Here is a 16,016-nt window from a genome sequence, read left to right as displayed (position 1 = left end):
AGTCAGCCAGTGGTCAAAACAGAGAAGAGAACACCAATTTGTGAATGAAGATATTTAAAAACTGGTACATTTGTTACTTTTGATGAAAATCAAAACCGGCTTAATATACTGATACATAAATACAGTCAGAGGGGCAGGGCTGAACAGTTCTATAATGTAATGGTATCGTCTATAAATTACAGATATGGGAAGAATACATTTTTAGACATAATTAGCAAACGGCATGGACACTTCTATTATCTCAGAGTGAGGCACTGGGTCTGCAGGGGCTCAGTAATGCTAATTTCTTTGAAGACATAGACATGGTATGGAGCATCTGTCCCTATGTGCACACATGTGGTAGGCATTTTTGCTTGGTGCCTGAAGCCCTCTATTAGGTTTGCACAGAGGCTCTGCAGGTTCCCAGATGGATTCTCACAGGCTCACAGCCCTCCTTGGTGCTCGGCAGTGATTTGCAGTTAGAGCCTGAACAAGGAAAACACTAATCATAATATCTAGCCATAGTGGAATCATTTGAGGCTGTACCCTACAGGCCTCCCAGACAGAGGCATCTACTTAAGGAAATGAGAATACATGGAACTCTTTATCTGTTATGTACTTGATGTTCAGTGGGCCCTCAGTTCTTCTTTAGGAGGAATGATTCTTTAAATAGATACAATTTGGTCTATCCCATGGAAGAGGTGAGTTCAGTTTCTTCCTAGGCCGCTGTCTTGCACAGGAACTTCTGTTACGTACTTGGTGATCCAGGGACACATACGGCATTCAGATGCAGCCTTGGGGACAGATGGATCAGAGAGTACAGACAAAGACCTCCACGGCCAAAGGACTTTATGGCACATTAGGTAGGGTCTCCAAAAATGAATGGCTAACATTTTTGGAGTACTTGCTGTGTCGGTCCTAAGTATTTTATGTGCATTACCTTATTTTCACCACAATCCTATAAGATAGGCAGCATGACTAGTCTTATTCTACTGTAGTGAATGCCAAAGCCTATGCTAGTAAGTGGCTGAGCTCACGTTAACCCCAGGCATTCAGATTCGAGAGCCTGCACTCTGAGACACCATGCCAAAAGAAACAAGAGCCTGTAGGTGCGTCCCCCACACACATTGCTGTAGAGTTTGTTTGTCCCCCAGAACTTTTAAAAGCAGAAGTAATTTCTGTGATAGGCAGAATAATGCCCCCAACTCAAAGATGTCCACATCCTAATCCCTGAAATCTGTAAATACATTACCTGACAAGGCGAAAGGACTTGCAAAGGGGAGATTATTCTGGACTTCCTGAATGGAGTCACTGTAATCACAAGGATCTTCAAAAGTGGAAACCGTGGCGGGGGGGGGGGGGGGTGTGGAACAGGAACAGGAGAGATCAGAGGGAGAACAAGTCCGTGATACAATGAATACTCAACTCACCGTTACTGACTCCGAGAAACTGGAAAAGGCAAGTAAGCAGATTGTTCTGTAGAGCCTCCAGGAGAAATGCAGCCCTGCCCACACTTTGATCTTACGGTAGTACTTGTGTCAGAACCCTGCCACAGGGGCGCCTGGGTGGCTCAGTGGGTTAGGCGGCTGCCTTCGGCTCGGGTCATGATCTCAGGGTCCTGGGATCGAGTCCCGCAGTGGGCTCTCTGCTCAGCAGCGAGCCTGCTTCCCTCTCTCTCTGCCTGCCTCTCTGTCTACTTGTGATCTCTCTCTGTCAAATAAGTGAATAAAATCTTAAAAAAAAAAAAAAAAAAGAACCCTGCCACAATCTGTGTGATTTAAGCCACTAAGGGGGTGGAAACTTGTAACTGCAGCAATAGAAAACTAGAACAGCTTCTGATACATATAAGTTAGCAGTTTTCACCTAAAAACCTTAAAAAATAAATCTAGCAACACCAAAGATGAGTAGCATCCTTTAAACAAAGGATGGATATTTCATTTCACTAGCCCTCACTTCTCTCGTCTACACCTGGCCTCCTGTGCTCATTTCCTTGGTCTAGCTAGTCCATCCAAGGACTTAGGTTTTGGAACCCTGCCCTGAGTCATACTGTCTCCTAAGTAGTACTTGGACTTCAACAGTGAAGAGGCAAAAACAAAAAAGATACAGGCAAGTAAATCCAGTCTCCCTTAAAATGATTAACTCAACCATATCAACTTACTTGTTTGTACAATGCGACCTGGGGCTAGTTTCTTCTCTGCAAAATGGGGTAAAACTTACAGTACATACCCGCGACACCTGTTTTGAGGACAAAATGAGATACAAAGTGAAAAGTACCTTCCCCAAAGTCTAGCACACGGTAAACTCTCGATGAACAATAGATGTAATTAACATACTATTGCCTCTCCTGCCATTGAATATTTGGGTTGTTTCTAATATGGGGGAAATAAAGTTCCTGAGCGTATTGCTTTTTCTTCTATACAATTAATGCCCAAAGTTAAGTTTTCTGGGAAAATGAAAATGATCAGTGGGACCAATACCTTCCACCTGTTCCCAAGAACCCCTGTGAAGTTTTGTAACCCTCTTGCCTCACTGGGCAGCGGCTTCCCGCAGACACTCCCTCCATGGCCGGCAGGGGGCGCCGCGGCCGTCCGGGCCCCGCCGGATGCTAATGAGGCCGGCGGCCCCGCCCCCTGCCGGAAGTGGCTGCGGCGGGAGGCGGGGCCTGGTCGCTCGGTTCTTCGGCCGTGCGGGAGCCATGGCGGCGTCTGAGGCGGCGGCGGCGGGGTCCGCGGCTCTGGCCTCGGGTGTCCCGACCGCTCCGACGGCCGCGAGGGGAGCCGCCGCCGCCGCCTCGGGCCCGTGGGGGCCCCCCGGACGGCTGAGGGGCAGCCGGCCGCGGCCCGCGGCGGCGAAACAGCAGCCCGCGGGTCCCGCGCCGCCGGCCCGGGAGCTGATCCAGCCGTCGGTGAGCGAGCTGTCCCGGGCGGTGCGGACCAACATCCTGTGCACCGTGCGCGGCTGCGGCAAGATCCTGCCCAACAGCCCGGCGCTCAACATGCACCTGGTCAAGAGCCACCGCCTGCAGGTGAGCCCACCGCGGAACGGCGCCTCCCTGGGCCTGGCTCTCCGGGGCTTGGGCGCGGGCTCGGGCGTGCGGGGCGTGCGGGATCCCGGCCCGCGCTCGGGATTGCGCCGTGTGCGTGTGTGTGTGTGTGTGTGCGCGCGCGCGCGTGTGCAGCCTCGCCGGCTGGCGTCCAAACACAAAACGGGCCAAGCCGGCCAGGGAGTCCCGGCGGGGCAGAGTGGGGGCCAGCACGCAGGGACACCCAGTAGAAAACACTGTGTCATGCCCCTCCGCTGTCGGGCTCGGACGAGCCGGCACTGCTGGCCTCTGGCTTCGCGGCCCGCGCGTTCGACACAGGGACCTCGGCAGTTCCTAGTAACTTGCGGAGGCCCGTCTCATCCTCGTCCTGCTGTTGAGAAGCGGATTGCGCAGCCGGACTGGAGCAGGAATTTAAACCCGGTGTCCGCTTGTGCAGCCCGAGAGCTTTCCACCACACCCACAGTACCTGCGTGAGGCCTTCAGGTTCTCCCGGCTTGTAAAAGGGCGCTCGCTGCAGCTTTGCCTCGTTCTCCCAGTATTGGTAGAATCGGGTGTGCTCAGGAGGGAGACGTAAGGGAAATTTCCCGCAGGACTTCTCTTAAAAAGGGAACCATGACAGTCGTGGGACCATCCCTTCCTCGGTCTGTGAAGTGGGGCAGTGGTTTTTACCCCGCAGTGCGCGTCTGTGGAGAGCTCAGCTCCCCGAAAATCCAGAGGTCCGGCCCCACCCTACACCTGTTAAGTCCCAATTTCCCCGTCGTTACAACGGGAAGTTTCCTCCCCCCACTCCTTACTCGCTTCTCTCCGTGTCAACAGTGACGGGATTCCGAAGCATGACACTCACAGCAGTTTTGTGAATGTAGCTTTGGATGGTCTGGACGGATTCAGGAGTAAGTTTGAATTACGCAGCGTGTTGCAGGTTCTGTCTGCCCTTCACGGAGATCCTCCTTGGAGACTTCCTTAGAATCGGGCTTCCGGTGAGAATTTATCAGCGGTTAGAGTTTCTAGTAGCCCAGACGAGGTGCCCAGGAGAGGCCGACCCCGTCTGGCACCAGCTGAACAGATGCTGCATGGTTCCCCGTGAAGATGAGGGAGCGGGGTCAGGAGGTGCTGGGGGAACCGCAGTTTTCTTCAGAGCAGAGGCCGTTTCTTCCAGGACTCAGTGCAGTACCTCTTCAGTGGTCTTTGGGAATGGTCTTCGACCTTGTGTTTTCTCTATCATACTACGTTTCAACGAAATTCTTCCTTTTTAACTTGAGTGGGTGAGCTATATGTTTGCAGAAATTCTACATGCCTTGATTCTCTTGGCTCGTAGACAACGGCCGTCGCCCATCTCTGGTACCGTGTCCTCACTGAGAACCAGCCGGGACACTTCACATCTCTGAGCCCAAGAGAAGCTGCCCGTCTGGCCAGGACTGTATTGGCCCAGAGATTCCCTCTAACAGTTTTATTGTCCTTTTGTCTGAAATTCCTGTCTGGAGCTCTTTCACTCTCAAGACTTTGCGAAGCATCTGTTAAGCACAAAGATACCATTTACTCTTCAGGACTAGCGTGATAGCATAGAATAGGTCTCTTTCTAATTACGTTTTTAAAAGACATTAAGTTTTGGAATATCTAGAGATACCCGTACATTTACAAAATACACAAACAGTACAGTATACAGTGTACACGCAAAGTATAATGAGATTAAGAAGGAGGCGTATGTTTGAGGCAGATAAAAATTTTGATAGTCAAATCTTTACCCGGACTTTCAGAGCAGCAGTATCGTCCCTTGCTTAGAACCTGTATGAAGTCATTCTCCCACTTCTAAGCTGGTTTTGAGATGTCTCTTGTCTACACTCAGGACAGTGCCCTCAAGATCCCTCAAGATCTGAACTAAAAATGTTGAAGGGAAAAGTGGACTCTCCTGATTTTCCTTCATAGGTCATTAGGGAGACCTGTTTCAGGTGGAATTAAAGGAATCTCATCCAGAACCATCATTGTTTTTGTTTTTTATTTTTTCCTTGTCAGAGAGGCTCACTTTCCTTCCTTGTTCTGCCTTTCTAACCACAGCACCCAGCCAACCATGAGCATCTGCTATATGGGAGGAAAGGTGTTCGTTTTCTTTCATGAGCATGACCTATGTGACCTTTACAGAGGTGAATCTCTACTCTCTGACTGCATCCTGAGGAGAAGGCTCTCGAGGTCAAACATTACTCTTGACACTTGTTGTTTGCAAAGCATTGGGAGGAGGGAGGGAGAAGGAAAGAGGAGGCCTGGGGAGAAGAGCTGCCTGGGAGCTCCCAGTGGTTTTGAAAGCTTTTTGGAGAGACTCCCTTACCAATCTAGTGCCTGCCTACTTACTGCCCTGAAGGTGGTCTGAGTTTAGCTGCTTGGCAGATTTGCATAATATTCAGTGGGAATTTTCCCTGCTGGTTCTCTTGGTTACAGGCACTTGCAAAATTGTAGTTTCTTTCCTAGTTTTTATTTTTTCTAGGTTATGATACTCTTACCCCTTCCCCATTAGTTGCTGTATGGTCCTTATTTTATTCTAGACTTTCTTCACAGGGTATCCTGCCCCTAAACAAATATTCCCTTCTTCATGTAAATAATTAACCAACCCTTCTGAAGGATAGTGGTTAAGAATAGGGATTGAATTGTAAGGTGTAAGGACAGCTGAGTTTTGGTGTAATGCGGGTTCTTGAGATACATGTCTCTATTTCATCTACTGTTGGGAAATCTCCTCCTAGGAAATCTCCCTTCCCTGCAGGGGGGATTCCTGAGGAAGTGAAAGCCGGGATTAAGGAAAAAGAAGAGTAGGAGTAAATGGACATTTCTCAGAGATTCTTTTATTTCTTGTTTGAAAGCAGTGAAGGGAACAGGAGCGCCCTTAAAGAACCTCTTACCCAGCAGCATTTTTATTTTTGAAACCTGGCTTAAAGGATTTTGTATTATGTTCGGTCCAGGGTTTGCTTTTAATGATTTGCAAAGAAGTTTGTTTTAAGAAAAAAAAAGGAAAAGAAAGGTTCCAGGTGGTTCTGTAGGCCATATTATACAAAGACCTGCGATTTTAAATTTACAGTAAGAAGACAACAGAGCGAACTGATTTTCTTCTTGGATGCTTTCTGTGGAGGCAGTCGGGTGCTGGTGTAGTCATAGTGCCTTTTTCCCCCCACGAGTCTTTGCCACTGTTCTTAAAATCTCTTCCTTTTATCCTTTCTCCTTAAAGTGTGTCCTTACTCCTGCTTTTCTCTTCTTCCGTGTTTACTTTTTTCCATCTTGTTTTTTTATTATTTCCTCTCACAGATTTTTTTCCCCTAATTCTTTTAGTTAAAATGTTTCATAAACATTTTTGAAATGCTTGTTTTTTTTTTTACTTTAAAATGTTTTGTGTAACAGGTACCCGAAAAAGGAATGCAAAACATGAAGTATTTTTTGTGTTCTCCTTTTAGTCATGCATACAAAAGATGAAGTACAAGAAGTCTGGTGAATTTTGTTTTTGAACATAGAGGATGCCAGAACAAAACATGACTTTGTCACTGTGGTTCATGTGGTGTTGTACCACCCCCATTTCTTATCTCCCCCATTCTCATCTCAGCCATCCTGTCTCTTTTTTTTTTTTTAAAGATTTTATTTATTTATTTATTTGACAGACAGAGATCACAAGTAGGCAGAGAAGCAGGCAGAGAGAGAGGAGGAAGCAGGCTCCCCGCCAAGCAGTGAGCCCAATGCAGGGCTCGATCCCAGGACCCCGGGATCACAACCCGAGCCGAAGGCAGAGGCTTCAACCCACTGATCAACATGTTCCTCTTGAGATCCACTGGGGAGACAGCCGTGCTGTCTTTTGAGTTTATTGTCTCAGGACAGGAAGGCCCTGGAATTGGGATGGAGAGATGGTGATGGGGGGGAGGGTGAGGAGTTGGCCCTCAGAAAGCAGGAAAGTGAATGCTCTCAGGTTGTTGCCATGCCTGTAATAAAGGCCACCAGGGGATGGTTGGTGCCCATTACAGCTGTCTTTAGTGTTTCATCCTAGCACATGATACAGTTTTGGCTTTGATGGCCACGTGAACATGTTCAGTATAATGCTCCCAGTTTTTATTGAACATTTACTCTGTCCAGACATTCCCAAATGCAACAGATGATACAAATACTTTCTTCCCCTTGAAAAGGTTTGGGGGATTTCAGGTAGTTCCATTAGACAAAACAGGTAAGTAACAGAAGAGAAAGGCAAATCAAAGTATTTATAGTAAGGGACTTGAATGTCTCAAGCTAGAGAAATTTGGACCCGGCAAGATATGGAGTGCCACTAAAAATGTTTGAGTGAGGAAATAGCATGATCAGAGCTATACTTTAGAAAAATGAATCTGGCAAAGTGAATGAAAAAAAGATTGAAGTTCTAGAAATGAGTCAAGAGGTTAATAATTAAAGTCCAAACAGAGTCGTCCTGTCTTGAACTAATGGTGTAACAGTGAGAACGGAAAGGCGAGGGAGGCGGTGGAAGACACGTAAAGAGAAGTGACTAATTGCCAAAACTCGGAATCTAGCAAGATGTTCACCAGTAGGTGAATGGAGAGATGAACTGTGGTCCCTCCAGAGAATGGCATATTACTCAGCACTAAAAAGAAATGAGCTATCAAACCATGAAACGACATGGTGGAAATTTAGGTCAGGAGTATACTCAATGAAAGAAGCTAATCTGAAAAGGGTACATACTGTATCATTCCAACTATATGACTTTCTGGAGAAGGCAAAAAAGATTAGTCCTTCCCAGTGTGGGTTTAAGGGAATATTAGGAATAGGTGTAAGCACAGAGGATTTTTAGGGCAATGAAAATACTGTGTGATAGTGTAACAGTGGTTGTTCGTCATTACACATTTGTCAAAAGCCATAGAATATACAACAGCAACAATAGAACTCTAATATAAACTGTGGATTTTTGGTGATACTGATGTGCCAATGTAGGTTCATTGATTAGAACAAATGTACCACTCTGGTAGGGCATAACTGTTAATAGTGGAACAGGCTATTTACGTTTGGGGAGGGAGAGATATATATGAGAACTCTCTGTGCTTCTTGCTCAATTTTGCTGTGAACCTAAAACATCTGTAGAACATTAACTTTTTTAAAAAAGTGAAGTGAACTTGTCTTTGAGAACATGATTGGGAGTTTAAAAAGGGGTACTAAAAAAGGCATGTTAGGGCACCTGGGTGATTCAGTCAAGGTTAAGTGTCTGCCTTTGGCTCAGGTCATGATTCCGGTGTCTTAGGATCGAGTCCTGCATCTGGCTCCCTGCTCTGCGGGGAGCCTGCTTCTCCCTCTGTCTCTGTCTCTCTCTCTCTCTCTCTGTCTGTCTCTCATGAATAAATAAATAAAACACTTAAAAATAAAAATTAAAAGTTTAAAAAAAGGCATGCTAAGCAGAGTTGAGAGTGTATTAGAAGTGAACATGAATTTTGTAGTGACCTTGTAGGCAATTTTGTGGAACATCTGAACATCCTAGAACATAGACAGGAGCCATCTCCCTGGCATATCACTAAGAGGAATTTGATAATTGTCAGGTGAATGAAGAATTTCTTAGTCTTTCTTAATATTCTCCCCGCTTGTCATTTTTTTCTTGCTAATAACACTAGATGGAAAAATACCAAGTTAACTGAAAGTATTTCATTAAAAAACAAAACACTAGGTGAACTGGTGAGTAGGATGAGTTTGGTGATAAGAGACCATGTCAGTTGTCATTAAAGCTTGTAGCTGCCAGTGTTTTAACAGAAGAGCCTTTCAGTCTGACTTTCACAAGGACAGTAATTTAATGTAAAGTACTGGTTTAGATTAGATCTTTGGCATTAATTTGGTTGGCAGAAAGCAAAAGAAGAAACAAAACTCTCTACAGCAAATAACAATAATAACTAATTGAGTGATTACATGATAAGCACTGTGTTAAATCCCTACAACTAAATCCCTACAACAACCATGAAGTAGATCATGTTTTACCTTCTTCACAGGTAAGGAAACCAAGGCAGTTCATTTTCTCAAGGTCACAAGAAGTGGCAAGGTAGAGAATTCAAACTATGGCAGTCCACATTCCAGAACCCAGGGGTTTAACCACTGTGCAAGAGGTTCCAAAGCTAGACTGTATTTTTGGATTATGTAGGGAGACCTAAAAACCAAGTATGGATCCCTAATCCCCCCACTCCAAACTAAAGTGTCTCCTGTGATTTTTCACAGGCTCCGGGGTTGAAAACCACCACCCTATGCTGGACTGCCCTTCAAAAAAAGCTCTGCCATTTAGCAGGCAAATGCTCTCTTCTTTAAGCATTAAGACAATACCAAGAGGTGTGCAGACTAGTTTCTGCCCTTAAGAAAGTTAGTTGGAGAGAAAGAACTCAAGAAAAAAAAATTGGTAATATTTAAAATAGCTTAAGTTTCATTATCTCAGAATTCAAACAGGAAACATCTCTACATCTCGGTGGTGGTAAGCAGAACAAGGGAGTGTTGTTTATTGAGACTATGATCTGGGCTTGGCTTTATGCTAATCCAATACAAGATCATCCTGAGAGTTAACTACTGTATGTATCTCAGAAATGAGTAAACTGACTCAGAGAGGTTAAGGCAACAGCCCTAATTGGTGGTAGAAGCTGCCTGTAGGTCTTTCAATGCCAGGTGCTTTTTCCGCCATCGCAGTCTGCCTGAAGAGAGCCAGGAGAATGTAGGGCAAATTGGGCCTTCGTAGACTGTGCAATTGGAAGTGGGAAGAATGTGAGGTGGAGTAGGGTGGTGTATAAAAAGGGAACAGAAAAAGATACAGTTATAATGGGAGATTAGAGGCATAACACACTGTTAGGTGATACATACAAATAAGTTTTCAGAATGTCACATTTGTTATAACATTAGGAAGGAAACTTATGTAAGAGACCATTTAAATAACCCAAATGAATATGAATATTTGGACAGTATAGCGCAGTAGGATTGTAAAAGAATGGACCAGTGTGGAAGACGTGGAGGACTAATTGAATTTGATATGGAAAGATAAAGTATGTTGTTTAAAAATAAAACAACAGCTTCTTTTCCCTCTAAATGAGTGGACACAGACTCAACAAGATCAACATGTTCCTCTTGAGATCCACTGGGAAGGCAAAGGGAAGGAGTCTTAGCCACGTGATTATTCATTTCTCACTTCTCCAGAAGCACTACGGGTAGAGAGGGACGTGGACATGTTCCAACAGTATTGAATCTCGCTCACCAGAACACTAGATGACCAGGATACCTACCTGAGCGCTGCAGCAGCAGCTGAGGCCTGAGACAAAGCGAAGTTCTACCCCTTCCACTTGGACCTCAGTCTGTATTTTCTAACTGATAATGTTCGTCTTTCCAGCTCATCTCTTATTCAGGCAAAAGACCCAGGGGAGGGGCATCCCATGATAGGGACCCAAAACTATTCCCTCAAGCAACAGGGATTCCCTTTACACCAGCAAGAACCCCGCATGGTTGACCCCAAGATAGCGACTAACCTGACCTATCCTGCCTGCCTGCCCGTATCCTCTGACCTTTGTCCTACATTTTCCTTACATAAACCTGAAAGTATTTTCAGCACTTTGGAGACAGTCTTAGAGATGTTAGTCCACTGTCTTCCTGGTACTGGATTCACTGAAATAAATCCCTTTTCTTGTGTCACCACCACTTGCCTCACTGCCTTTGTGTCAGTGGTGAGTGGCCAAAGTTGGTCTGTTTTGGGACCCCCGGAACCAGGCGCTCTTCTACCCTTGAGCCCCGGTTACATGAGTGTATCTCCGGTTGTTTCCAGTGACCTGTCAAGAGGTCCTTTCCCCACCCCACCCCACCCCATTTAGAGCCAGACAGGAATTCGCTGGAGGTCATAGGTGTGTCACACCTGCAGTACGTGAGCTCATCAGGGGCGCCGGGACAGAGCACTCCAAGCTAAATGAAGTCACGAGGTATTTTAGACTCCCAGCCAAAAAGACAGTCACATACTTAATAACAAAGGATGATTAGGATTATATGAGTTAATCTTATATATGTGTCTGACACAGTAATGAAAGCTGTATACAAGTACTAGTTGCTATAATGATTAGTAAATTTCAGACGTAGCATGGTGACTGTATTCAGGTTGCTGTGTAAAAAGTTGTGTTGACTGCCTTCACCTACTTCAGGGGTTTAAGGATCAGAGGAAGTCAGGGTACCAGGAGGAAGGCCTGAACAGCAGAGTCAAAGGAGGGGTTTTTTAGGGGCTCCCAGTAATTGAGGGTGGGGTAAAGGGGAAGGGAAGAATTAGGGTGGTGCCAAAATGTTGAGGCTAAGAAACTGAATATACCACTTACAAACAAAGAAAGCTGGCTTTAAGGACAGAAATTTTCAGTTTAGAAGGAAGAGTTTTAAAGGAATGGATTGAAGATTTTTAAACAATATGGAGGGTTTTTTTGTTTTGAAAAAAATTTTTTTGAAGATTTTATTTATTTATTTGAGGGAGAGCAAGAATGAGAGAGAGAAAGAGAGAGAGCGAGCATGAGAAGGGGGGTGGTCAGAGGGAGAAGCAGATCCCTGCTGAGCAGGGAGCCTGATGCAGGATTCAGTCCCAGGACTCCAGGATCATGACCTGAGCCGAAGGCAGTCGCTTAACCAACTGAGCCACCCAGGTGCCCCTGTTTTGAAAAATTTTTATAGATTTGTTGAGCTATAGTTTGATTTACCCATTTTAAGTGAAAACTTGAATTATTCAGTAGATCCACATGGTTGTGCCACCAGCACGACAATCTAATTTTAGAACATTTTTATTTCCCCTAAAAGATCTCTTATGCCCATCTTTAGTCATTCCTTGTTTCTGGTCCTAGCCAGTTCCACTGTTTTGTTTTGTTTAAATAATTATGTAAAGTAATTTTTTCTTTTGCAGGATGGCATAGTAAATCCAACTATAAGAAAGGATTTGAAAACTGTACCGAAATTCTACTGTTGTCCCATTGAAGGATGCCCTAGAGGTCCTGACAGACCATTTTCTCAATTTTCTCTCGTAAAACAGGTATTTTATTTGTCTTAAGTATACTTCTCTGAAGGTGAAATGCAGGTGATATAAACCTAATGTGCATTCTAATCACTTACCAAACCATAACTGGAGAATTCTCAAAGAAAGCTGCCAGGAGTCTCCCTGTTGGGGAAAACGGGGGTGGGGTTTAACAAGAGTGAAGGAGACATGGCTTGTTCTGGAGAAGATGTCCAGAAGTGGGTTTGGAGAGAAAGAGGAGAAGACCGGTTCCGCGGCAAATGAGAAATGTGTGCTCCAGGTCTCTTGTGTGACTGTGTGCCTCCAAGGCCCGAGGAGCAAAGGCACAGGGGAAGAACTCTCCTAAGGAAGGATGAAGCCGCAGAAGTCAGGAAGAGTTCCAGAAGCAGCTGCCTTTGGAGGAGGGAGGGGCCCAGTGAGTGGGGAAAGAGGTCACGTGGGACTGGCAGGGACTGGCAGCTGAACTGCTCTCCCGAGGGCTGGCTCCAGGGGTCCTGAGAAAAGCGTGGCGGCCTTTCTCCTGCCTCGTTCGTAAACCCTAACCGGGTGCCATGAACTGTCCCCAAAACAGTGTTCTCACTTTTCACGAAGCCGCAGTGACAGGGAGGAGGGGCGTGTGGTAAACGGCAGCTTGCCTGCTTTTCCCCCTCTTTTGATGGAGGCCGCGCTAGCCTGTCCTGCAGGCTCACTGTTAATGCACGTACAGGGTGGTTTTCAGGTGTTTTGAGCAGTGTGCTTTTCCACTTTGGTCCTCTGCGCTCCCGCCAGCACTTCATGAAGATGCACGCCGAAAAGAAGCACAGGTGCGGCAAGTGCGGCAACTCCTACGGCACCGAGTGGGACCTGAAGAGGCACGCCGGGGACTGCGGCAAGACCTTCCGGTGCACGTGCGGCTGTCCCTACGCCAGCAGGACGGCGCTACAGTCTCACGCCTACCGCACCGGCCATGAGATCCCGGCAGAGCACAGGTGAGGGGGAGAAACGGTGGCCCAGGGGTCAGTGGCTCTGGGAAGGATGGCGGACGAAGCTTCTGGAAGGCCGCTAGTGCGGAGAGAAAGGAGGAGTAACAGCGAAAAACATGACACGGAAGCAGGGAGCTTTCGGAAAAGTGCGGTGCTGGCAAAGGATCCACATCTGTCTAACCCAGTTGTGCTTCCTCATTTCTTCCCAATTGAAAAGCCCAACTTGAAGCGTTTTTCATCAGAGGGATGTTAGTAGATTGCTAAAGAGTTAAGTTTTATCATGAAACGGTACCTCATATTGAAGGTCAAATTTATATTTAGAGTAATAGCTTCCCCCTTTAGGAACAGTAAAAGTTGCGTTATATAATCTGTTAGCTCCCTCGTGCTTACAGAGCTGACCTGAGTACTAGAGTACTTAGAGGCATGCCCCGAAAAAGATGGGCTTCCTCCTTCCCTACCTGCACACTCCTGCACTTCTGCCCACCGTATAGTAGTTAGTCCCAGTTCTCAGAGAGGCACAGAAGGATGGAGCTCTCCTCCCCTGGTGGCTTCTGATCTCTGCTCTAGATTTGTAAATCATTGAAGAGACCGCACCAGGGTTGAAGAAAACTGCAGCCGAAACTCTTGTTTTTCTCTCGTTAACTCTGTCCTTGGTTTCAGGGATCCACCTAGTAAGAAAAGGAAAATGGAGAGCTGCTTGCACAGCCAGAAGTTGTCCAGTAAGACCACGGAGGCCTTGAGCACCCAACCAGCTGCAAGACCAGACACTCAAGAACTGGAAACTTCAGATATAAAACTCGTCTCTTCTTTTGAAGACTCTGGCAGCTCTAATGCCGGAAAGCAGACTCTTACAACACCTCCAAGATACCCTCAGAAGTTGCTTTTACCCAAGCCCAAAGTGGCTCTGGTGAAACTTCCTGTTATGCAGTTTTCTCCCATGCCTATCTTCGTGCCTACAGCTGACTCCTTGGCCCAGCCGGTGGTGTTGGGTGTCAACCACCAGGGCTCGGCCCCGGGCGCTGTGCACATACTGCCCTTGTCAATTGGAACCCTGATCCTCGGCCTCGATTCGGAGGCTGGCTGTCTGAAGGAAAGTCTCCCTCTTCCAAAAATTGTAAGTCCTGTTGCCATGGAGCCAATTAGTACAGGCGTTCAAGTGAACTTGGGTAAGAGCCTGTCTAATCCTTTACAAGAACTGGGGAGCACATGTCAGAAGAACAGTATTTCTTCGATCAACGTACAGACAGACCTGTCTTACGCCACGCAGTCCTTCATACCTTCCACACCGTGGGCAGGGCCCGATTCCTCTGTATCTTCTTGTTCTCAAACAGATTTGACGTTTGGTTCTCAAGTCTCCCTTCCCATTAGTGTTCATACGCAAACGTTTTTGCCCAGTTCCAAGGTGACCTCGTCCATTGCTGCTCAGACTGATGCGTTTATGGATGCCTGTTACCAGTCAGGTGGGATCTCCAGAGAAACCCAGACAAGTGGGATGCAAAGTCTGACAGATGACCGAGTACCGATGAACCAAACTGTTATGGGTGGGGACATTTTTGAGAGCGTCCATTCATCCTACGGTGTTTCTACAGACAGTATTATAAGCAGCAGCTTAGTAGCAGAGACCGTCGCTCATGATTTGTTACCTCAGACCCACCCTAAGACTTTAAATCAAGATCTTGAGAAGTCAGCACCAATTATAACCTTCAGTGCACAGCACAGCATGCTTCCTTCACAGAACATGACAGATAATCAGACCCAAACTATAGATTTACTAAGCGATTTAGAAAACATCTTGTCAACTAATCTCCCCGGTCAGACACTGGACAATCGTGGTCTTTTGTCTGACACAAGTACCGGACCTGACCCCCAGCTCCCATCTGGCCCGACCCAGAATCCCGCAATTGATTTTGATATTGAAGAGTTCTTGTCTGCCTCAAATATCCAGACTCAAACTGAAGAGAGTGAGCTTAACACCATGACTACCGAGCCTGTCTTGGAATCGCTGGACATAGAGACCCAGACGGACTTCTTCCTTACAGACACATCTGCTCAGTCCTATAGTTGTAGGGGAAATTCTAACTTCTTGGGCCTTGAAATGTTTGACACGCAGACACAGACAGACTTAAACTTCTTTTTAGACAGTAGCCCCCACCTGCCTCTGGGAAGTATTCTGAAACACTCCAGCTTTTCCATGAGTACTGATTCATCTGACACAGAGACCCAGACTGAAGGAATCTCCGCTGCTAAAAACGTACCTGCTGTAGAGAGCAAAGTTCAGCTGAACAGTACGGAGACACAGACCATGAATTCTGGCTTCGAAACCCTGGGGAGCTTGTTCTTCACCAGCAATGAAACTCAGACAGCAATGGATGACTTTCTTCTGGCCGATTTGGCCTGGAACACAATGGAATCTCAGTTCAGCTCTGTAGAAACCCAGACATGTGCGGAACTACACAGGGTCTCCGACTTCTAAAAGTGAAGTCCGAGCGTGCGACGGCATTGACGATTTCCTTCTGCGTTTGGAAAATGGAGAGCGGGACAACAGTGTTAACGCTATTGAATGTAGTTACTGATGCATTTACTTCAGTTCTTGGAGGGTCTTTGCCTTTTGTACTTGTAAACATGAAATTTGTGTATAAATGTGAGTGTATGATGAAGTGTAAGATGTTGGTCTAAATAATATTGTTTCTGTGTTGCCTACATTTGCCCTGTCACCGTTAGTCTTCCCATCTTCAAAACACAAGTGTATTTCACGCCTTTCAAACCCATCTAGCATTAGCTGAAGCCAAGCTTACCAGGTACTAGGGTACAGACTTTTCAGACCTTCAAAACATTTCAGTGGAAATGTGTCTTGCTTAACTTAAATTGCTCCTAAAATATTTGACAGTGCTTGTTAGAAATTCTGTTTCCTGATAGCGAATCTAAAGAAATCAGATGCCACACATCAGATGTAAGCGCCAGCGCTCAGATGGTGTGGGACTCCTGCTGCCTGCGGCTTCCTCTGCTTTGACATCTCGCTTTTTTGACTTGAAGACAAAGGAGA

General features: G+C 46.2%; 1 protein-coding gene across 1 annotated transcript; it reads left to right on the top strand.

The window, feature by feature from the left end:
• The first annotated feature begins 2,673 nt into the window (after positions 1 to 2,673).
• On the top strand, positions 2,674 to 16,002 carry ATMIN (ATM interactor). Its single transcript, XM_045986709.1, has 4 exons — positions 2,674 to 3,004; positions 11,904 to 12,029; positions 12,780 to 12,979; positions 13,634 to 16,002. Exons 1-4 carry the CDS (start codon positions 2,675 to 2,677, stop codon positions 15,444 to 15,446), a joined length of 2,469 nt encoding a protein of 822 aa, XP_045842665.1. The 5' UTR covers position 2,674; the 3' UTR covers positions 15,447 to 16,002.
• Positions 16,003 to 16,016: the final 14 nt, after the last annotated feature.

This window comes from Meles meles, chromosome 19 (genome assembly GCF_922984935.1).
Source record: "Meles meles chromosome 19, mMelMel3.1 paternal haplotype, whole genome shotgun sequence".
Lineage (NCBI taxonomy): Eukaryota > Metazoa > Chordata > Mammalia > Carnivora > Mustelidae > Meles > Meles meles.
The sequence above is the reverse complement of the archived record's forward strand: the minus strand, read 5'-3'. Positions and strand labels throughout refer to the sequence as shown.

Excerpts from the sequence above, each read along its gene's own strand:
- ATMIN (XM_045986709.1), top strand. The coding sequence starts at position 2,675 with ATGGCGGCGTCTGAGGCGGCGGCGGCGGGGTCCGCGGCTCTGGCCTCG. Across the intron at positions 3,005-11,903 it reads TCAAGAGCCACCGCCTGCAG|GATGGCATAGTAAATCCAAC; the intron begins GTGAGCCCACCG and ends TTTCTTTTGCAG. Across the intron at positions 12,030-12,779 it reads AATTTTCTCTCGTAAAACAG|CACTTCATGAAGATGCACGC; the intron begins GTATTTTATTTG and ends CGCTCCCGCCAG.